Source organism: Lemur catta, chromosome 16, assembly GCF_020740605.2.
Source record: "Lemur catta isolate mLemCat1 chromosome 16, mLemCat1.pri, whole genome shotgun sequence".
Classification (NCBI taxonomy): domain Eukaryota; kingdom Metazoa; phylum Chordata; class Mammalia; order Primates; family Lemuridae; genus Lemur; species Lemur catta.
Genome location: NC_059143.1, coordinates 46,041,775 through 46,064,628, shown reverse-complemented (window position 1 = coordinate 46,064,628; position 22,854 = coordinate 46,041,775). Strand labels below are relative to the sequence as shown.

Sequence of the window (22,854 nt, the reverse complement as noted above, 5' to 3'; positions counted from 1 at the left end):
TCAGACTTTGAAAAAACATCTGCCTCCCAGAAACATAAGGAGTCCCAGACCTGCAGTAGCCTGAGCATGTGTCCAAGTTTCCTAGGCGCCAGGGAAGTTTTGTGGGTCCCATGCACCACAGTTTCTTTAGTCTTTCAGGGAAATAAGAATGTCTGGAACATTCTATATCCCAGGGAAGGAAGGCAAAGCTCTGAGCATAAGATCCGCTACCTCTTCCTTATAGGAATTTTCTTTGTGGAAGACTGTATTTCTGCCAACAACCATGGACAGTTTGTCCAATGATGAATGTCCAATGATGACAGTTTGTCAAATAATGAATAAATATTTTTCTCTAAGGTGCTTCCTTTTCATTAAAAGCATAAATCATTTTTATGGGAAAAAAAGGGGAAATGAAAGACTTGGAAAAGAAGAGCCTATTAATGCAAAGGCTACATACATATGACAAGTACTGGGTGCTTCCTGATTCAGCAACATTAACAATCTTTTGTATTTAGAAATGGATTCTCCAGATGCAAAATTTATAGAAATCTGCATCCACAGAAAAGTCGGGGATGTGGGGTGGGGACTTAACTTTGCACCATGCCATTTAAGGAGAACAGAATTTGCCAAAGAACACAATGTTCCGAGTTTTGTTGTGCCTAATGAGGTAAATAAATGGGTGGTCGGCATTGAATTCATCCTTGTGCTGCAGGATTCGTGACCCTGGCACTTCAATGGAATCCCCACCATCTTCGGTTATTTCTAAGCACACTCTGTGAACAACATTTGATAGGGCCACTCCCTTGGTCTCTGACATTCCAGAGAAATCAGATGTTGTTTCATTAAAGATATTTTTCAGCCCTAGGTTTTCCAGACTAGCCTTGGGATCAATATTCCTTTCCACCTTAAACTTTGGAATGGAGAGTTTGACTTTGGCGTTGGCCATGGTGCTGGGATTGGTCCACTGCAACAGCGACTCTGAGTTGAGTTGTTTTTCAATCTGAAACACAAAAGGAGAAAAATTATTTTTATTTATTTCTAATTGTAAAAGATCTTGCTTGACTAAAAACATAAAGTTTTATTACAAGCCCAGTTTCAAAGCAGTCTGGATGGACCATCAAAGACAGCCCGGCAGTTGTGGAAGTGACTAGTTTCTCTTGCGAGATCCAACAGCTTTGCTCTCCTCCCCCCAGCATACAACAATGCTCCCTTTGCACTGAAATTTATGAGGGTAGGGGTTTCTTATTTTGTTTTAAATTATAGAGTAGCTTTAGGGAAACAAATGCATGGATTATGATGTTGCATACATAATAGTGAAAAGAATATAAAATTAGAAAGGTTTTTATGCAGATTTCTTGAATGCTTATTATAAATTCTCTATGAGGAAATCTAAAATATTCATGTACTAGGTATGGCATCAAATTTAATAACTTAAACCTAAAGTTACTCTTTTTGAAAAATGGGAACTTGAACTGTCTCTGAGTCGCTCTTTAAGATCATAGGTGGTGGATGCATCCATTTCAGCTGGTTTAAAAAATGAGAGATATGCATTGAAGCACAAAATTACTGTGTCATAAAATTCTTCACTGAGTAAATCTCAAATTGCTCCTTGTCCTTGCAACCTCCCGCTAGTTAGAGGAGAAACACATGTACAACTGAGAATGATAATACCTGGACCTTTACTATCTTGGAGCAATATTATACCAGCTTTACCCGTGTGAACCCTGTAAAAATCAGGGACATACTAAGGTCACAAGCTGGGTTGTTTTGTTTTTTACTAGGGGAGGGAACCATTGGATTCTCTTGCTACCCTATTATAATTGCTTTTCAATGGATACTGTTTCAAGTTTTGGACAAATTATTAGGATGGAAAGACTGTCATAAGTAACTAGAGTTTTTGAGCCAGCAGGTATATTCCTTGTCCACTTTCTATTTACCACGCAGGATTGGGAGGAGGGGAAAAATAATTTATAATTCAAAAAGACCACGTAAAAGGGGGAAAAAATTTCCCTCCATTGTATATGTGTTAGGGGTTGAACTGTGCCTCTCAGTCCATATGTTGAAGTCCTAACTGAAGTACCTCAGAATGTGACATTATTTGGAAATAGGATCATTGCAGATGTAATCAGTTAAGATCATCAGAGGTCATTAGGGTGGGCCTTAACCCAATATTACTGGTGTCCTTGTAAAAAGGGGGAATTTGGATCCAGAGACACAGGTGCACACAGGGAGAACGCCATGTGAGGATGAAGGCAGAGATCAGGGTGAAGTGTTTACAAGCTGAGGGCGTCAAAGATCGCCAGCAACCCCCAGCAGCGAGGGCAGAGGCCTGGGGCAGACCCTCCCGCAGAACCCTCAGAAGAAACCAACCCTGCCGACACCTTGATCTCGGATTTTCAGCCTCCAGAACAGTGAGAAAATACATTTCTGTCGTTTAAGCCACCCAGGTTGTGGCACTTTGTTATAGCAGCCAACAAACTAATACAATATGTATTTTTAAACATTCCTTTCTGAAACTCAAAGGATCATTTTCCGTAGTTTTATACTTTAAGAGGAAGAAAAATGGCACCTGTTTGAGGGTATTTTAGCAAGTAAGGTAAAATCCAAGATAGCTTAATCATAACTGAAAGATTAAGGCATGAGACAGAGTTAAAAAAAGAGAGAGAACAAAAACCAAAGAAGGAATGAGGAAAGGAATTATTATTCAGTTAATAAAGTGATGGATATAACATGACAACTAAAGTTAAGATGGGGACTGGGTCAGACTGTCCCCTGGAAAGTCAGCAGGTCACTGAGGCCAGAAGGTGATCCCTGGCTCTTCAGAGAACCTCTTCCTTCCAGGCCAAGGGCAGAGGCCCAGGAGGGTGGAGCAAGAAGGGAAGCCGGGGAGGGGACCTGCAGGAGAGCAGGCCTCAGGCAGCTGGGCCAACGGGGAGAGAGGAGGGGGACACCAAAATTCCATTCGCCAGCAGATCAAACCGCTACTTTTATGTAAACCTTATACCTTAATAATCTGTATAAATAAATGATATAATAACTTTACAATATAAAACACTTATATATACTATATATTATAAATTATAGTATAATAATACTATAATCTGTATCATACAAAAAGTTGAAGCATAATAAAATCTCATATATGTGTGTATATGTATTAAAACCCCATAAATGTACAATACAAAGAGTGAACCTTAATGTAGACTGTGGACCTGAGTTAATAATAATGTATCAATATTGACTCATCAATTGTAACAAATGCAAGATGCTAATAATAGGGGAAATTGTAGGATTGGGAGGGCAGAGGGAGTATATAGGAACTCTCTGTACTTTCTGTTCATTTTTCTGTAAGCCAAAAATTGCTCTAAAAAATAAAGCTTATTAACTAAAAAGAGAGAGACACAGAGAGAGGGCTTCTGTTCTCAAGACAGTGGACTGGGCAGTATATAGCAATTCGGTGCCTCACTGCAGAGGAAATGCAGGAGAGGCTCTAGCCTAGAGTTAAGAACATGCCCCCAACCTTCCTAGGCTCAGATCCTATTCTGCATACCGTTGATGAGTTATGTGACCATGCACTAGTTACCTACCCTACCCCTCTGTGCCTCAATTCTCTCAGTGGTAAATAAGAGTATAGTAATAGTCTCTCACTCCTTGGACTGCTGTAAGAGTTAAATGAGATAATACACACAAGCAACTTATCACACAGTTCCTGGCACATTGTAAGTGCTGAATAAATGTTGGGTGTTTTTAATATTAAGGAGGAAAGGCCCCAGAAAGGACCATGGGGCCCTTAGGGGTCGCTGAGCCAGTAGCGGTAAGGCCTGGCTGTCCCCACTTCTCACAGCCCCGCGTAGCTCCGTCCACACGTCTCTTTGCCAGGGGGCACCTACATGTAGAACACCCGCCTCCTCCTTACCTTCTCCAAGCCCGTCGACTCATCCTCCACATCCTTGGGTAGTAGGATGAGCATGCTGAGATGCTTATTTTGAAAGGGAAGCTCTATGATCTTAGAATTGATACTGTCGATGTTGCCCAGGCAGAACGTGGCCTCCAGATTCATCATTTGCACTGGTTTGGTGTCCGTCTGTAAAAGGCAAAATTTGGACTGCTTACTTTTCAATTTACCCAGGCATAAATATATATACACACATCACATATATACACACACCTTATATACATACATATACACACATACATATACATATATACACATACACATATATACACTCACCTATACACACACATACACATATACACACATATACACATACACATATATATGCAAACATGTGTCTATGTATATACACACACACAAATTTGCTCTTGTTATAGTGTCAGATAGTCATGGCCTATGATCCTTCCACTGGGATCCAAACTGTACTGTACCCAAACCAGCAGAGATTGTCCTGTGAAGAGTTTATGACTTCCTTTGAAAAGTTATTCATGTACTTTATAATTCCACGTTATACATTACAGGAACCATATACAACACTATACTGCATAGATAAAACATTAAAAATAAGACAATATGGCTGAAAATATAGGCAAAGTTGAAGTTAGTCTTTATAGATGCCTACAATTATTAGATCTTTATTCCTAGTGGAGCTGACTTGAAAGTAAATTCTAATGCAAACCTACATATACATTAATATGGATTTTCTTAATAAAATACTAATTTTTAAACCCAGCATATTGCTGATATAGCATATCATCAATTTTACTTATCAGCACTGAATATGGGTACAACAATTCTGAAACATGAGTTGAGACATATCTTCTGAAAACAGGACCAAATAAAGACTATCCCAGAAAATATAGTACCATATATATATGGATATATATTTTTGTCAGTATAGATACTATATTAAACTTTTAATAATATAACTTCACTAATTTAGCCTAACCCTTAAAGGAGAGACTACAGGACATGAGAAACCGTTTAATAATGTCACTCAAAAAGTTCAGGGACTGACGAAAGCAATTCAAAGGTTTCAAAAAAAGTAATAGCATCTGCATTCAAAAGGCGAGTGTATCCCCACAAAGCCTTGAGTAGCATTTTATTGCTTTATTAAATGAAACACTGAGAGATCAATGACATTTCAAGTCCTTATTAATTCCATTCACAGAGTCTGTGTTTCCAGGATCTGATATAACCTAGCTTTATGATTTAGTAATAAAAATAAAGGAATAGCATACATTCTTCCTCCCTTCTCAAAAGACAGCCATTAAAACTTCCTTAAATGCAAAAACTACAAATCTTAGTGTGGTGGACACAAAAGTCCATGTTCTACTCACTGACATTTTGCAACATTTTCATGATGTTCCTTCCAGGCTGGCATTGGGGCCTTGAGAAGAGGCTCCATTAACAACATGCTTCAGGTTTCATTTAAACACAGTTAGGAACCCTTTGCCAGCCCACCAAGGGTAGAGAGCCAACCACCAATCAAATGAGCTAGCAAGGGCACTCCATAATGGGAAAGGCTGTGTGGACACTGTCAGGGCCACTGGGGCCAACACACCTCCCCAACTCACTATAGAGGCTGTATAAAGTCACGTTCCATGTCAGCTCCAGATGAAAGACACACTAAGAAGGCAAAAAGCCATGCTTAAAACTCAAAGACCAGGTTGTGGCCTTAGAATCTCAGACATATCTCTTATGTGCAAGGTCAGTCCTGTCCCTGCAGTCAGCTTTGAGGAGACCACTGCCATCAAGAAGCTAAGCTCAGGACAAGGAAGTGGAAGGAGGACCTCCTGGCTTGCCACCCCAACGCCCAGCACCCATGGATATTTTAAGTTAAGTAAGGAGAAATAACAGTCATTATTATCCTGTTCTGGTCAAAATGCCCAATGGACTTTGTATTGGGACCCATGGTAGCCTCAAAGGCCAAACAGGTTTTGTCTGCTATTGATTATTTAATCAAACTGCCCCTTAGGGATTGATCAATCATTCAACCAACAAATTTGCTGAGCATGTATTAATGTGTCAGGAACATGGCCAGGAATTACAAACATTGAGATAAATAAGGCATTGTCCCTGTCCTTAAAAAGGTCATACACTAGTAGAGATCTAGGTAAGTAAATAGTTAAGATTTCACTGTGGAAAGCACAGTTGGGCAAGAGAGTATGAATAAAAACTCCAGGGAAACAAAGAGAGAGTAACGGAAGCCAGCTAACCCAGATATAGATTGCATCTTGAAGGGCTTTTCCTCTTGGGTTCTAGTGTTAAGAAGATGCTACTGTTTTTCGCAAAAACAAAAGTCATTGATGCTAAGTATTCTAGGTGCCGGGAGAAACATGAAAACTAGAACTGATGCAAAGGAACGAAAAGGTAAATAAGCTACCTTCAAAGTACTGTGCTAACAGAAGTATTGCTTTAAGTCTGAGTTCTTAACACAAGTCAGATCCCACCAACTGAGACCACATCGTGTCATCATATCAATTCCTGGGTTCTCCTAGGTTCTCTAATGAAATGGGTCAAATTTCAAGTCTTTGTTCTTTGGTTTCATTTACAAAAGAAATATCTTTTCTATTTCTATTAATTATTTTTGACATATTTACCTCAATAGTAATAATGAGATTGGCCTGCAAAACAGGCTTCTGATTCTTGCCCATAATGACTTCCTAGTAATGCAAATGAGAAGCTATACTTATTTTTTTTACAGCCAAAAAGTGCCTCAAAGCATCTTATAAATTATAAATTAAAATTCCAGAACCATGTACTTCACCATCAATAGGTGAGAAAATGAGATCATAGAGAAGTTAATCAATCAGGAACAAGATTTATAAATGGTGAAGATTTCATGATAATCCAAAGGCCTCTGATAGGTAGGGTTTGTTTTGTTTCTTTTCTTTTCTTTTCCTTTCTTGCTAAAGTTCCCAAGTATTTGTAGCTATTTTCTAGCTGAAGATTCAGCTTTCCCCACTGGGTTATAAGTTCTACAAAATTTCACTCAGGCCCTTGAAGACATTCTGAAAATGAGTGGAGGAGGGTCTCTGAATTATGGTTCTTTTTCTACCTCTTGCCTCCCAGCTGTTAATCTCAGGAAAGGCACCTCCTATTCCCTCAGATCCCTCATTGGAATGAGCTCCTATGCCCTACTCTGTCGCTATCATTTTTCAGATCTATAGTTGAGATCGTTTTACTATTACGTGTTGCCCCTCATACCTTGTTGACTCTGAAAGGGCATTCTTTTGTTTCTGATTCAGGAAATTTCTTCATCCACTTTCCAACAAAGTAGGCAGCATTAACCATGAGGATTTTGGTCTGGTCATTCACACTGTTGTCAGCTAAAATGTTCTCAAAGTGGCCTGCAACAATTTTAGAAAAACAAAAATAGCAGAGTTATTATTCCAAACTGTATCTGATATTCATATGCACATGGTTCACTGAGTGTTTACCACTTGCTAGAGTCACATCATGTAAGGCCTGGGAGCCCAGACCATCTAATTTTAAAGGACTCTTTTCCCTTTTTCTACCTTGACATAATCAGATTTACCAAAGAAGGCAAGAGAGAAGAATGAAGGAGGGTAGGGAGAAGAAAGCAAGAGAAGTAGGAAGAACAGCTATCATTTTTAAATGCCTATTCTGTGTCAGGCAGTATGCAAGATATTTGATATATATTATATCACGTATTGGTCCCTATTTTACAGATGAGGAAGAAGAGACTCATCAGTGATGTTAAGTCACTTGCTCAAGATGACACACAGCAAAGGTGGATTAAGGATTAAAAGCCAGGTCTTTCTGACTCCATAGCCTGAGTTCTTAAATAAAAATGTATTATCATTGGCTTTACATCTGGCCCTGTGCTCAGCATTTGCTCATACATTATCTCACTTTTTTCACAACAGTCCTTTAAGGCAAAGATTATTCTCCCCATTTTACAGTGGAGTAAACTGAGGCTTAGAGAGGCCAAAGGGCTGTCCTAGTTCACTTAGCTGGAAAGCATGTCAGAAGGCTCTCTCTACCTCACAGCTCTCCACCCACTCCCACAATTGCATTCCTTGCAGGCAGGCTGTTTGCCTCAATGTCACCTGAAATCACCATGGGTCTCAAACACAGCTGTAATTATTATAGAGCTCAAATCCCCAACAGACAAAATAGTTCAAAGGTGATAATCTCTTAATAAAAAGAACTTCTCATATTTGAACAGAATTTGAGTTTTTTACAAAGCATTTTCATTTACCTAATGTCCTCTGATTTTTCACATCAATGTTCAGGGTCCACATCACAGGCCTGTGACCCCTGTGTGAAAGGCCCTACTCTTGGCTTAATGTTCATCTGTTATCATCTTAAAATTCTTAATAAATTTTTAAATAAGGGGCCCTGTGTTTTCATGTTTGCACTGAAACACACAAAGTACGTATGTAACTGGTCTTGCCAATGCTATGTGAATATGTATTAGTGTTACTGAAGAAACTTGAAGAACAAAGAAGCATATGAGCCAGTAAGTGACAGAGCTTCAGCTTAAATCCTGAGCTTCTGACTTCAAATTTAGAAATCTTTTCACTACCTTCTCCAGTCAAAACTGTAAATGTACTAAGATTTTGAAATAAAAAGCTCATTGAACAAAAATACAATTATTTAGAAATTCTAAAAGCAAACCTCTTACACAGCAATTTAAACAGGAGCTGCTTTTTGCTTATAATTTTAAAAATTGTGCTTAACCTGATGTTACTTATACCGAAGTTTTTGCTTTTTTACATGTGAAGCCAAAGAAACCTCATTTCAGTAATATTTATGTACATGATATATATGTATGTATATGTGTGTGCATATATATCCATGGGTACTATTTGCTGGTATATATTATCTAATTTGATCCTCACAGCAACCACGTAAAAATTAAAACAGGTAATATATGCCCCACTTTACAGTAAACTGAGGCGCCATGTCCAAATAGCACAGTTAATAAGTGGCAGTGTCTGGATTTGAATCTAGGTCCTGAATGACTCGAGTTCGTTCCGAGTCCTCACCCTGCAGTTCCTGCCCTGACAGACCATATCGTTCCTGAATCAGCTCAGCAGGGCAGCCGCGCACTCCGGTCTTTCTCACAGGAAGTGGGTCTCCCTTGCACCGGAAGTGTATCTCTCCGTAGCCGGCAGTGACTGCCCGTGCGCTTCATTCCTTCATGATTAGGTGGTTTCTCCTAGTGGATCCCTCACTATCAAATATAAATGTATCCCCTGGGAAGGGGGACATAGTCACTGATTTGCACTCAAAATCATCTTAGCTCCAATTCCTTTCCAACAAGGGAGACGACTCCCCGGGCATTTTAACGGAAGGAGGAGGTGTCCGCGAAGAGACGCCAGGGGGAGCCCTGAGGCCGAGGTTGGCCTCGGGAAGCGCCGCCGAGGGACCCCGGGGCTGTCGGAGGAACGACCAGCAGGGGGCGCTGTGGCACTGAGGGTGAGCTTCCGCTACGGTTTATTTGGTTTTTCTATATGTATATTTGCCTAAGACCTTTTGTCCTTTTTTTCCGTCATAAATTTGTAGAATTTATGAGCTGGAAGCGGCGTTGGGAATCATGAAGTTATAGTCCAATCCCTCCATTTCCAAATTGAAAAACTGGCTTTATGATATGCCCAAAGTCATACTTTGCTAGAGGCCCAGCTGGGGCTGCATTAGGGCTTGTGGCAGAGCAAGGGAGATCAAGGGAGACTAAAACTGAAGCACCAGCAGTTTCTGCCAAGTGATGAGATGATGCACGAAAGGCCCAGAAATCCAAGTTGTTGACATGGCTTGACAGGGCAAGAATTTAGCTTGTGTACTAAAAATATCTCAGGAATCCTCCAGATGTTCATTTTTTTAATGCTTGGAGCAAGAATTCATAGAAAGGAGGATCTGTTTACTTAGGGATTTACAGCAGAACAAGTGAAGGGTACTTGCCATCTGTGAGATCCTTAATTGAGTTGTTGATCTGACTTTTCGTTTCTTCCAATTTATCTTTGAAGTCAACAGTTTCCAATTCTTTTGCATAGGGTCTCTTAGTAGAGCTGATGAACTCCTGAAAAATATCCAGTTCATAAAATCACAAAGTACTTAAAGTCTGTAGTCAAGCTATTGTATTGTTGCTGCCCTGTTCTAACAAAGGGATTCTTAAATATCTATTACCATGGATCGGTAATGCTATAATGAGTTGAAACCCCATGTAGAAATCAGTAAATTTTCTTTGTATTTGATGTTTCATTTTTATCAATTATAAGAAAATTTCAATTATTAAATGCATCCATCAATTTAGTATCCACTTCGGGGAAAACAAAAGAAACACCATGTTAAGTATACCCAATTATAATATGGATTCCAATTTCAGAAATATTAAAATGTTATATGTGTATATGTATATATATATATATATTAGAATAGAGGAAATGTACAGAAAAGAGAACTATGAGCAGAAAACTCTTATCCTCACTAAAACAAATAAATATTCTATAGGCTCTTGTTACTCAAAGTGTGGTCCAAGGTGGTACTACAGCATCACCTGGAACGTTGTTAGAAATGAAGAACCTCAGCCCCCACTCCAGACCTACTGAATCAGAATGGACATTTTAACAAGATTTCCTGGTGTTTCATCTGCACATTAAAGTCAGAAACACAGTGCTGTAGAGAACATAGCAGTGGTTCTAATTCTAATGCTTGTTACAAATGCAAAACCGTAAATCCCATCCCCATTGACCTTAATTTAAGAAATCTGAGGCCAAGAATTTGCCCTTTTAACCCCCAGGTAGTTCTGATACAGGTGGTCCTCCAAAGACCACCTAATGGTTTGTACTATTAGCTAGTAAATTTGCAAATGTTATACAACCAACAGGAGCAATGGAAAGGGGTCTTAAATATTTACCACTCCTAGTCTGGTTGAAATAATTCCAAATGTTGAATGAATAAAAGTTCAACAAAACTAAACATAACTTGATTAAATATCACGTCGCTTCACTTCCAAGCACAGGACTCCTTAAATTGCTTCAGAGCAGCTACAGCCTCAGCCAATTAACTTAGCTTCAGTTAATTGCAGACCAGCCTTGGGACTGACTGTTGCCATTGACTGAGAGAGCTGGTGCTACCTAAGAACCTCAGAAAGCCTCAGTAAAATGAAGGGCCTCCATTGTCCTCACTGGAGCAACAAAAATGTATTAATCATCTTCTTAAGGATCACCTAGGGAGCTTTTAGAAATTTTCCATGCTCGGGCTCCAAATCACATCTCAGGTTTTTTTAATTCCCCAGGTGATTGTTGGAAGAAAAATTGTTGTGTATCTATGTCTTCAAGCAATAACAAACTCACAACCATATCTAGTAACTCATGTCCTCAAAAGATCTCAAACACAAAAACAAATACCTACTGCAGAAAGGTGTAAAATTGTGACAGAATATTTAACTGGCAGTCTAGCTTTTAGATTTGGAAAGCTTGAAATTCTGACCATCCAAACAGGAACCAAATCAACTCTATATTCCTAAAGTAGAGAGAGAACCTCCCTGTAGTCTAGAATGTTGGCTATGTGTTTCAATACAAATTTTAAAAATATTACAGTATACTCTGGTGCCAAATATAAGGGTACCACAGTGTTCTTTGTATGATTCTGTCAAGAAATGGCTGAACTTAAATAACCAGAGCTTCCTTGTATAGATCTCCAACTGACCAGCCTAGTAAAACAAACAAACAAAAAAAAACGATTTGTGACAGATGAAAACTGTTGATTCATACTTATTATTTTTCTTATTGATGTTGAGAAACATAAGAAGAATACTGTGTGTCTAAACAAATTAGGTAAAGAGCCAAAACATTGTCCCAGTCCATATGCCCTGCTGTTTATGGAGAAAAAAGTTTAAATCATGAGCTGTGTTGCACTCCTTTTCTAAATAGACAACAGGTACATTTATTAAAGAGTTAATTACTATGTTCTCCATTCTCTCAGAGGAAGCTGAAAGGAAGGGAAAGATTTATGAGTGTTTGAGAGGGAAAGGGAAGCCCACAAGCTTCTCTATATTTTTAGCTATAAGATGTGACTGCAGCTGATTTCCTGCTGTGTTCAACCTCTCTACGGGGATTTACTTATTTTAAGAAGCCTCGAATCATAAATGAACATCCTAGAGATTCACTGAAAAAAAGTTGTAGGTCTAACAATGCAAAAATGCCACTTCTGGTAAAAAGTTAAATCATTCTGATTGTTTTAAAGAACTTACTGTTGAAGGATTCAGAGATTTGTCTACATAGAGCCGCTTGATTAGTTTCAATGAGTAAAAGGAACTAAGTTTGTTTACATCCGATGTTACTGTTTGAAATCCAAAGTGCACATCTTTGATATTTTCAAAATGAAGAACCTGTTAAGAGAAAAATCCATTACCCAGAAAGCACTGCCTCTTCCCACTAAAGTGGACACGTGATAATGGTCAGTCTCATTGGGGTGTACAGAATCTCCCTGCCCAGTTGTTCCCATAAAGCAAGGCTTCTCAGCCTTAGTGCTATTGATGTTTTGGGCTTGCTAATTCTCTGTTGTGGGCAGATGTCCTGGGTATTGCAGGATGCTTAGCAGCATCCCTGACCTACGAGATACCATAGCACTCCTCCCCCTGTTAATGGCAACCAAAAATATCTCCAGGAATTGCCAAATGTCCCCAGAGTGGGAAGGACAAAATTGTCCCAGTTGAGAGACACTACCGTAAAGATACTCTTCCTGATTGTGAAATAGGGAACATTTGTCCTTTCTTCAAAGTGATGCCCTTAATGTTCACACAGGAACATTTACAAACTTGAAAAAAGATGAAGCTAGGTTGTAATTTCTATCCAATTTAGAAACCAGAAGAGAGAGATTATTACCAAGAGAGAGAATCATTAGCCAAGTATCAGATTCCAGAACAGAAGTGCCTCTAGCCAGAGTCTATCTGCTCCCTTTAAATGCTTTAAAAAGTGCCAGATGAATTAACATGTCATTTATGACAGGCAACTATAATCCACAGTGGGCTTCCCTGGGTGGGCTAGAGTCAGATTGCCCTGCCTATGAATTCCAGCCTTCGCCTCCTAGAAATGGAATCTCATCCAACTCTTCAGAGCCTTCTTTTCCCCTCTGTAAAATGGACTGAGGATACCTACTTTTCTGAGTTGTTATGAGGATTCCAAGTATCATATGTAAAAAACCTAAAACATTATGTGGATTCACTCAACTGTTAATTATTATTCTTATAGTGATATGTTAAGCCATTTAAAACTAGGATGCTATCATTTTCAGGGCTTAAATCCTTTTATTTTGGCCGTAACTTTTTTTTGTTCCAACCAATTATAGTCTAGCGTCTTCTCTATTTTGTGGCGCCACAAAATGTGATGTCAGCATAAGATGGTTCTCTCCTCACTGCATAACTCATAATGGCCACGCCCTGACACCACACCTCAGGTAACGCCACCAAACCGGCACGTTGCACCAGTGAATCACAATGCCTCAGCATCACAAGGTCAAATTGGCCGGTCCCAGGCTATGCAAACTCTCATGCCTAATGATGGGTGAAGGAGACCAGAAAATTAAAAAGCCAAGGTAACTGCTGAGGAATCAATTACATGTCCTGGGAAGATCTTTGTTATTATTTAGGGACATACCCACCAGCAGGAAGTTCTCTTTTCTGGCCCTTCTCTAATGGGAGATAAGACATGAGGAGTGGGAGATGGAGCAGGGAATATGGGGTTGGGGTGTTTGGGATGACGACAGATGAGAAAATACATCTCTTCCCAGGACTGAAGCTGCTTCCTCAAGTCCCACACGTAAATTCTTCATCCTGACCTTAATAACATTTTATGGGTCATACTTTCTGGGGATTTATGGATACAAGAAGGTGTTCCCATGGCTGGGCGCGGTGGCTTATGCCTGTAATCTTAGCACTCTGGGAGGCCAAGGCAGGAGGATCACTTGAGGTCAGGAGTTCAAGACCAGCCTGAGCAAGAGCAAGACTCCATCTCTACTAAAAAAATAGAAAGAAATTAGGTGGACAACTAAAAATAGAAAAAATTAGCTGGGCATAATGGCATGTGCCTGTAGTCTCAGATACTTGGGAGGCTGAGGCAGGAGGATCACTTGAGCCCAGGAGTTTGAGGTGGCTGTGAGCTAGACTGATGCCACGGCACTCTAGCCCAGGCAACAGAGCGAGACTCTGTCTCAAAAAAAAAAAAGGTGTTCCCTTTTTAAATACTCATAATCTCATGAAAAAAGAAATTCTGTTCAAACTAGAACAATCAACATAAGAATAATAATGAAATGGAATTAGAAGAACATTCACTTACTACCTAAATGTACATGAGGACTTAAAGTGGAACAGTCAGGAAAATCATCTGATTTGAAGGTCTAAGAACTTTACAAAACTAGATAATCAACCATAGCCAAAAAGAAATCCTAAAAAATTACAGATGCTTCTTGATTTACAGTGAGGTTGCATCTTGATAAACCCATTGTAAATTGAGAATATCTTAAGTCAAAATGAAAAGCATGTGATTACCTGGCAGATCTCCAAGTTCTCCATCACAGCCTGGTGCCTGTTCTAAACACGGGTTGCTGGATACATAAATGAACTATCATATTTAAAAATAGACTAAGAAGAGTCCTAGAAATGCCATGACTCTCAATCCTGAGCAATTCTGACCACAAAGTCTCCATTCATTTTTTTCCCCTGGGTGCTGCCTATGGGTTCTAGTAACTGTATCCCCACTTAAAGACGAAACAAGGTATGGGTTTACCTGTCCAATTTCACTTGCTGTGTCACCTTTGGCACCTACTTGAGCAAGTGACAGAGAGGTGGAGAGACAGATTGGAGAGAAGAGGACGTTGCCCACTGGCTCCTTTTCACACAGTTGTTTAAAGAGATCAACAGCAAACGCTGAATTTGCCAGTTGCAGGGCATCCATTGTGAGCCTGGAAGGAAGACCAAGGGAGAGATTAATTTCTAAAGCATCTTTTAAGGTGTTCTAAGCTGCATTCTGCCAACACGATAAGAATTCTATTTCGAGCTGTGACTCAGGTGGGGCAAAGGCAATATGTGTAACCTAAACATTTGTACCCCTATAATATGCTGAAATAAAAAAAAATTAATTTTTAAAAAAAGAATTCTATTTCAACAAAATAATGGTCTTGAGTAGAAGAGAGGAAGGAATTTTCAGTAACTTCAACAAGCAAGCCAGTTGAGGTCTCTGAGGCCCTCTGGGTGTGCAGCTCTGCCCGGAATCTCCAAACTCGGACCTGCCCAGCCGCAGCGCCATTTGCCCGGAGCCCGGCGGCCGCGCCTCTTCTTCAGCAAGTGGCCAGAAGAGTTGGCAGCACTCATCAAAACTGGCTTTATTTATCACAGTTTATTTTATTTACTATTACAGTTAAGCCATACAAAATTGAAACTTTTATACGTAAAAAAACAGTCAAATTACAGCAATTTTGTGTGGCCCAATTTAATATTTAGTGAATGTTATGGGTTGAGTTGTGTGCCCCCCAAAAATATGGCGAAGTCCTAATCCCCAGTACCTGTGAATGTGACCTTATGTGGAAATAGGGTCTTTTCTGTTCCCTAACTAGTTAAGATGAGGCCATACTGGAGTTAGGTGGGCCCTAATCCAATGTGACTGGTGTTCTGATGAGAATAAGAGAACAGACACAAACAGACATGCGCGGAGGGCAGCAGATGCAGACACAGAGGGAGCATATGCCATGTGATAGTGGAGACAGAGGTTGCAGTGATGCTTCCACAAGCCAAGAAAAGCTAAGCATTGCAGGCAACACCAGAAACTAAGAGAAAGGTGTGGAACAGATTCTCCCCCGGAGGCTTTGAAGTGCTAGCCTCCAAACCTGTGGGAGAATAAAATTCTGCTGTTTTAAGCCACCACATTTATATTGCTTTGTTACAGCAGCCCTAGGAAATGAATACAATGAGTAGTGCTTTAGTAGCACGCTAAGCATGTAGTGATATTTCATAAGCAGAGCTGTTATTGTTGTTGTTACTAATACAGATCTACAGCGTGTAAGACGCTATAAGGATCAACTGAGTTCCTCCTTCTCTGAGTTGGCAATCTGGGCAGATATGTAGACAAATATAACTGGAATTCAGGGCTGCTCCTGTCATATTTGTGACATAATAAGTATTATGAGAGTTAAAGAAAAGAGAAAACAGCTTCAGCTAAAATATATGGAGCCTGGTAAAGTGGATATAGGAGCAAGTGGGCAACTGGCAACGTGTCAGAGCTCTTTAATTCTAACAAAACAACTCTCAGAGTGTTGTTGCTTGACTCCTGGCAATCCCTAAGACCCTTTCAGGGGGTCCATGAGGCCAAAACCATTTCTGTAATAATACTTAGATATTATTTGCCTTTTTTACGCTCAATCTCTCACAGGTATACAGTGGTGTTTTCCAGAGGCGATATGTCTTCTATTAAGCCAAATATTGAAGAAATTTGCAGAAATGAAAAACAATGTCTCTCTTCTCCCTACATTTTTTCTTTAGAAAATGGTTACTTCCATTAAAATGTTATTCGTATTAATATATAATGGTTACATTATTGTTATGCTTAAATAAATTAGTAAATATTACAAAATTTTTCTAGTTTGGTAAATACTGACAGATATAATACACACTTTTTTTAAAAAACAGCATTTTGGGGTCCTCAAAGTAATTTTTAGAAGAATAAAGTAGTCCTCAGATTTAAAAAGATTGAGAATCACAGCTCTAATGAAAGGTCTACCTACCTGTTTAGTCTAGAAGTTACTGATTAACTCCAAAGCCACCTAGGTAAGTTCAAACAGTCAGGGCTTCCCTTTCTGGAAGCGGAGCTGAGCTGCATAGACTCTCCAGGCTCTGCCTGACCCCAGGACAGCATGTTCGCAGGGACATCAATTGATATTACTACCCCTGCGTGATTAGGACATGGCCCAGGGCTCAAAGCTTTCCCCCTAAACAGTCAGACACATGCACACAGATGGCAGGTGGAGAGTGAATGGAACATTGCAGGGCTTCAGGTAGGACCTGCGTCCGGCATCAGCAAGGAAGCTCCACTACTCAAGATACAGGGCTTCCTTTAGCCAGGACCCAAGAATGTGTTAGAGTCAAATGCATGAATAGGATGGCAATTTGCACTCGTACCTGGACAGAAATTCAAAGTGCAAAGACATGAGAATAAGATCTAAGAGTGAGCCTCTGGTCTTCAAATAATTCTTCGGAATTCTCCCTTTTATGGGACATATGGCTTATGTGTAGGATGAACTCAAATATAATATATCTCAGAGTATGAGCAAGTTCATTAGCAAGCAGAATGATTTGTTGAGCCCATTCACGCTCCCTGGTCACCTCCACTGACACCCTCCTTCTCTTTATGTCCCTGATAAGTATAGCTAGTGTACTCAGGCCAGTGTTCCAATTACAGACCTGTCAAAAGGTAACCTGAAGTCAGGGTGGGCATCTTACTTTTCTTTAAAGCCCACAACCTTATCCCTTCTCTTCTGGGTGCAGGGACAAGAGCCAAGGGGTGACCTCACACCCCAGTGGAAGCTGGCCAGCATTAAGTATGTACTGAGACCAGCAGAGTGTAGGGAAACAAAGCTGGGAGCCTGTGGAGTGTTTCTACCAGCATGCCCACCACTGGGGAAATTAAAAGAATCTCTTCACAAAAGATTTGGGGAATATGTGGAACAGACTTTCAGAATAAAAAGTCTGGCTTCTTCCAGCAGCAAATTTCACAATGATAATGCTGAGTTTGTCTACACCTACAACTCTTCATGCACATGGAGTAACGAGCCATTTCTTCACCAAATAGAAATAGCTAAACCAGATTCCTGCAAGCTGCTTAACGCTGCCACAACTTGAGGCCTAATTACACTAATAACATGAAAATACACAAACACAAGTAGTTCTCCCCAGTGTGTATTTACTACTCTCCAGAAGAAAAATTAGAATAATTTTCCATAGTCGATAACAAACTGTACTTTTTGTGATTTCCTCTGTGTAGAAAAACTGTGTTTAAGACCTCGTATTAATCTGCTGAGGGAGTTTGACTGCAAACACCTAGAAATGTATCCTAGAAGTGGATCAAAGGGTAAGGCAATGTTCATTTTACCATTTTGTTGAACTAAAGTGTTATTCATTCACTCATAACATTTTGGAATACATTTAGCCTAAATGACTGTGAATACAAGATCACTGTGGCTTCTAGTACAGCTAATTACACAACAAAATTAACACTGTGTTGCAATTCAAGGCTTAGATCCAGGTCCCTGTTGGAGAATGTAGATCAGTCCACACCTAACCTCTCGGGGTCTTTCTCACCAGCTGCACACCCTCCCTTTCAGTGAGTCTCTTCCTCTGCACGGTAGTCCTCAGTGCATGAATGCAAACAGGTCTGCCTTCCTGATCCTGTGCTAACTGGCTCCTTTCTCAAAAAATCCTCCTTCAGGTCAGGGAAGGTCACGCAGCCCTTAGTATCTGAGATTCCAGCTACAGCAGCATTGTTTGATGCTGGCCAAAGGCCAGAAAAGGTCAGGAATGAAAACTGTCATAGTGGCAAACAATCACCCTTTAAGTAATTAATCAAATATTGCATGGTACGTCTGACCTAAAAATATTGTAAAGGTGATCTGGTCTGGGGTAACTCAAATGATGACTTCAGCCACAACAATTGCAACCTCACTGTGTTGCCAGACAATCAAAGCATTTCAACAAATCTCAGCAATGTTAGCAATACACACCCAAGAAAAAGCAACAAGTTCCTACACAGACAATTTTGTATGGTGAAATGCTATAAAAATTACAGGTGCAAGGGATAAGCAGTTCCTTGTATGATAAATTTACATGCCTAATGCCTTCTGGTCAAAATGCTAAAAAATCGCTACAAATTTTTTCCATTTACCACCTGGTTGCAAAGATATCTTCTTTCATTTTATGAAAACCCTGTATTAATTTTAACAAAGAGAATTTCATTTATTTTTCGTTTTATTTATTACATAAACTTAATTGATAAGAGAATTTCATTTATAGTTACAGTGTAGAAAATATTACATCTTTCAGTCACTTAAAAGTTTAAAAGGAAATTTTATTTTAACCAGAGAAAAGTGAGATGGAAGTTTAAGTAGTAATACAAATGCAGTTTGAAGAATTTATTTCAGAGTACTTTGTGCAATATGGCCTAAAATCAGAAACCTTTACAGTGGGACAAGATCTTGGAGAGGATCTAGTCAGGCCCCACCCCTTCATTTCACAGATGAGGAAAGTGAGGCAGACAGAGATGAACTCTCCCAGGCCACCCACGCAGGGAGTGAGAGTGGCAAAACCAGCCCTGAATTCACTTCTTCTAGCTCCCAGCCTGGTACCTCCCCACCACACCTTACCACCTGCTTTCCTGATAATTTCATCTTTGCTGGCATTTGTTCTCTCGGAAGTCTCTAGAGTTCCACAAATCATACATGTCCTGAATTATCCCTTTAAAGATACCAAGATATCCTGCGTGTTTTCTTAATCAACACAATTTTTTTCCCTATGATTTTCCGACTCGAAGGAGCTCTTGTTCTTTCTGCCACTGATATTGCAAACTCTTAATATTATGTTGCTTTCATCTAATAAGTATTACCTGAGTCCCTAATGTGTGTCAGGCACTGAGGTAGGCAATAAGAGGCATTAAGAAATCCAAGGTGAACAGGCGCTCCTGCCTCCAAGGAGCTGTCGGCTAGTGGCGTGGTAAGTACGATGAGTGTTTTAATGGGGTGCACAAGTCACCATGGGAACCCCTAGCAGCAACAGTCAACCCCTAGTAGAAACCTCAGTGACACCTCTTCAGAGACAGTGACATGTAAGTCAGTCACACTAAAGGTGAGCCCTGAAGGATAACTAGCAGTTGGCCATGCAGAAATGTAGGCCAGAGAGAACGGACAGTTCAGAGACTGCAAGTAGCCCCAAATGAACGGAGATGCCTGTACTGGGATGGCAGAGGGGGTGCTCACTTCTCTAGACTGAGAGCTTGTCACTGGGCCCCATATAAAGATTTTCTAAGTTTTTAATGCATCTAAGCCAATAATCCTCAAACTTTTTGTCTTTAGACCATCTGGGTGAGATAAAGGCCATATGGGATAGGGTGACCATGTGTCCCGCTTCATCTGAGAAAGTCCTGACTTACATCTGTTGTCCTGACATTAGTAACAGTGCCCCTGTAACTTCTTAGCATGTTCTGATTTGAACAACGTTCATCCTACTTATAGGCCATCAACTGTACACATGCGTACACACACACACACAGCTATATGCATAGTTTTTTCATCCCTTAGAAACTAAATTTTCACTGTAGTAAGGTATTATAGATATCACTTAGCCTAGCTTGCCTCATTTTACAGATGGAGAGATGTGGTGAAAAAAATGTCTTAAGTATTTGGTGTAACTGGTCCTTAGGCAATGCCATGAGAAACCTTGCCTGTTATAGCTATAATGGAATGCCTAAAAACACAACCTCTGTTGGCCACATTCTAAGTCTTTGAGGGTGGATGGTAGTGCCAGATTAAGAAAATAGATTTTATGGGTTCTGCAGTGTGAAAGAATATTATGAGGGTAAAGGAAGTGAGTAATTCAATAAACATATGTGGAAAGTGTTTTGTGGGCAAGAAAGTTCAGTGCAGCTATTAGTAATAGGGTTAATTGCTTTAATTTCCCATGGCAGGGGAGCCTCTGCTTTCCTCACATTTTCTGAAATATCATATATGCTCCTGTTTCTTTCAAAGCCTGACCTTGACTGCTGACCCACCCACTGTTGCCTAACAGTAAACTTAGAGCCAGACTCAGTAGAATCGCTGAGACTGCATAGCCTCAAATCAATCCGCAACCCAGAGCAATTGAAATGGCACAATTCAAGGTGCTAGGAAGCAAAGATAAAAACCTGCTGACCCATCGTCCATGAAGAATCCTTTCCTCGGACAAGCTTCCATCTCTACCCATCAAGGACTCATCAAACACTTGCACCTACTGGCAGGGACTGAGGTTTGGAACCCACCTGATTGTACTGGAAACTTCCTGGGAGATGTAGGGGAAGAAACAGATGGTACGAGAGCCCATGGCATCATGGAAGCATCCTGCAAGTTTGGAGGCAAGTTTGGATTCTCTTTCAGCTGTGCCACTTAGACGCCCTGTGACTTTGGACACCACTCACCTCTGTGAGTTCTCCTCATCTACAAAATGAGGGGGCTGGGCTGAAACATGTCTAAGAACCCCTAGTGCTGAGAATCTGATTAAGAGTCTGTGGAGTCACCTGGCAGGTTAAATTGGTTCTTAGTATGATGCGCTTAAAGAAGCCATTAAAAAAAAAAATGTGGCACCAATGAGTAAGAAAACTGCGAGCAGCCTAATTTAAAAGTCCAAGAATACACATCTGAAAGGTATAACTTGTTTAAAGCTATGGTGAAATACAGAAAGACAGAGGGAGAGCACTTTCTGCCTAGAAGAATGCAGTTACAAGTAGATGAACACTAATCTGACACTTTAAAATGCCAAAAAGAAGAGCAGTTCGTAAGTCTGAATCTCAACCCCACGCTGCCAACCAGGAAGGTGAGGCAGACACACAAATACCTCTCAACTTTCTCCAGTTTTTGAGTATCACACCCTTTCAGAGAAAAGCATTGTCAATTCACTCCGAGTTCCAAGGCAGGGTTGAAAATGTCCTCAGAAATATTTTCTCTTCCACGAATCACTGTCGCTCCCACCACTACCCCCACCAAAAACTCCCAGCCATGTTATTTCTTCCCATTCTTACCTTGTATGGTTAAGGGATTTTACTCCCTCTCTGGTATTCTTGACGCCCAAAGGGCTGGGACCTGGAAATGCTGCCGATTTGGGAGGCGAGAGGGGACAGTACTGAAGCCCGACAACCTACCCTTGAAAGTAGCCCATTATATCCACTTTGTTCACCAACTCGAATCAGCTCAAACAACTACTTTATGAATTGCCCTAAAAAGGGAAATCATCAGCCCTGCTGCCCCACTTTGCTTACCTGGAGTTCCAGTTATCCTGGAAAACGTGCGGCAAAGGAAAAGGCAAGCGAGGAGGAGCACAAAGACCTGAGGTAGGCACAACCCTCTCCGCCGAAAGAGCAGCTAGCTCACCTGAACAGGGCCACGCCCACCGTGACCACGCCCAACTTGCAGCTAGCTCACCTGGACAGCGCCACGCCCACCGTGGCCACGCCCAGCCTGGGCTCTCTCGGCGCCGCCCACCGCTGCACCCTCAGTTCTTACTCATGCTGCTTGGCAGCTTGCCCGTGATTGAAAGAAATGATTCAGGTTGAAGTTGCTTTGTCTGCACAGCTTCTAAAGGCCTCCAACATGCTCAGGCAGGAAGGGGCTGTCGGCACATCCTGCTTAGGGCTAAATACATTCACCATACGTACATAAAGACAACCCTAGTGGCCCACACAGGACCGGAAAGTGAAAGATTATAGGAAATAAAAGGAATATGTGATGATAGTAATACTACAAACTTTTCAAACATGATGGTGGCACAAAAAGTACTCTAATGTTCATCCTTTATATGTAAACTGCAGTAGCTCATTCTGCTAGATGCCAGAAGAGGTAGCTACAGAGAGAAACGGATACATATACATGATGTATATACCTAAAATTAGGCATTATTAGCAAAATATTTAATACCAAATTGATAGGAGAAATTGTTTAGTGGGATGGCAGAGGGGGTGCTCACTTCTCTAGACTCAGAGCTTGTCACTGGCCCCTGCATAAAGATTTTCTAAGTTTTTAATGCATCTAAGCCAATAATCCTCAAACTTTTCATCTTTAGACCATTTGGGTGAGATAGGCCATATGGGCAAAGGATTACACAGTTTTGCTCTGAAATCTCTTTGTGGAGCCTGCCCTTGACATATTCCTGTTTTCCTGCCTTC

General features: G+C 40.5%; 1 protein-coding gene across 1 annotated transcript; it reads right to left on the bottom strand.

Moving 5' to 3' along the window:
* Positions 1–456: 456 nt before the first annotated feature.
* On the bottom strand, positions 457–22,028 carry SERPINB5 (serpin family B member 5). The gene is made up of 7 exons (XM_045527581.1): positions 21,952–22,028; positions 14,692–14,866; positions 12,159–12,296; positions 9,866–9,983; positions 7,145–7,287; positions 3,896–4,063; positions 457–979 (listed from the first exon to the last, which is right to left on the bottom strand). The coding sequence occupies exons 2-7, from the start codon at positions 14,857–14,859 to the stop codon at positions 587–589; spliced, it is 1,128 nt and encodes a 375-aa protein (XP_045383537.1). The 5' UTR covers positions 14,860–14,866; positions 21,952–22,028; the 3' UTR covers positions 457–586.
* Between the last annotated feature and the right edge of the window lie 826 nt (positions 22,029–22,854).

Excerpts from the sequence above, each read along its gene's own strand:
- SERPINB5 (XM_045527581.1), bottom strand. The coding sequence starts at position 14,859 with ATGGATGCCCTGCAACTGGCAAATTCAGCGTTTGCTGTTGATCTCTTT. Across the intron at positions 4,064-7,144 it reads GCCCTTTCAGAGTCAACAAG|ACGGACACCAAACCAGTGCA; the intron begins GTATGAGGGGCA and ends TGCCTTTTACAG. Across the intron at positions 980-3,895 it reads AGTCGACGGGCTTGGAGAAG|ATTGAAAAACAACTCAACTC; the intron begins GTAAGGAGGAGG and ends TTTGTGTTTCAG.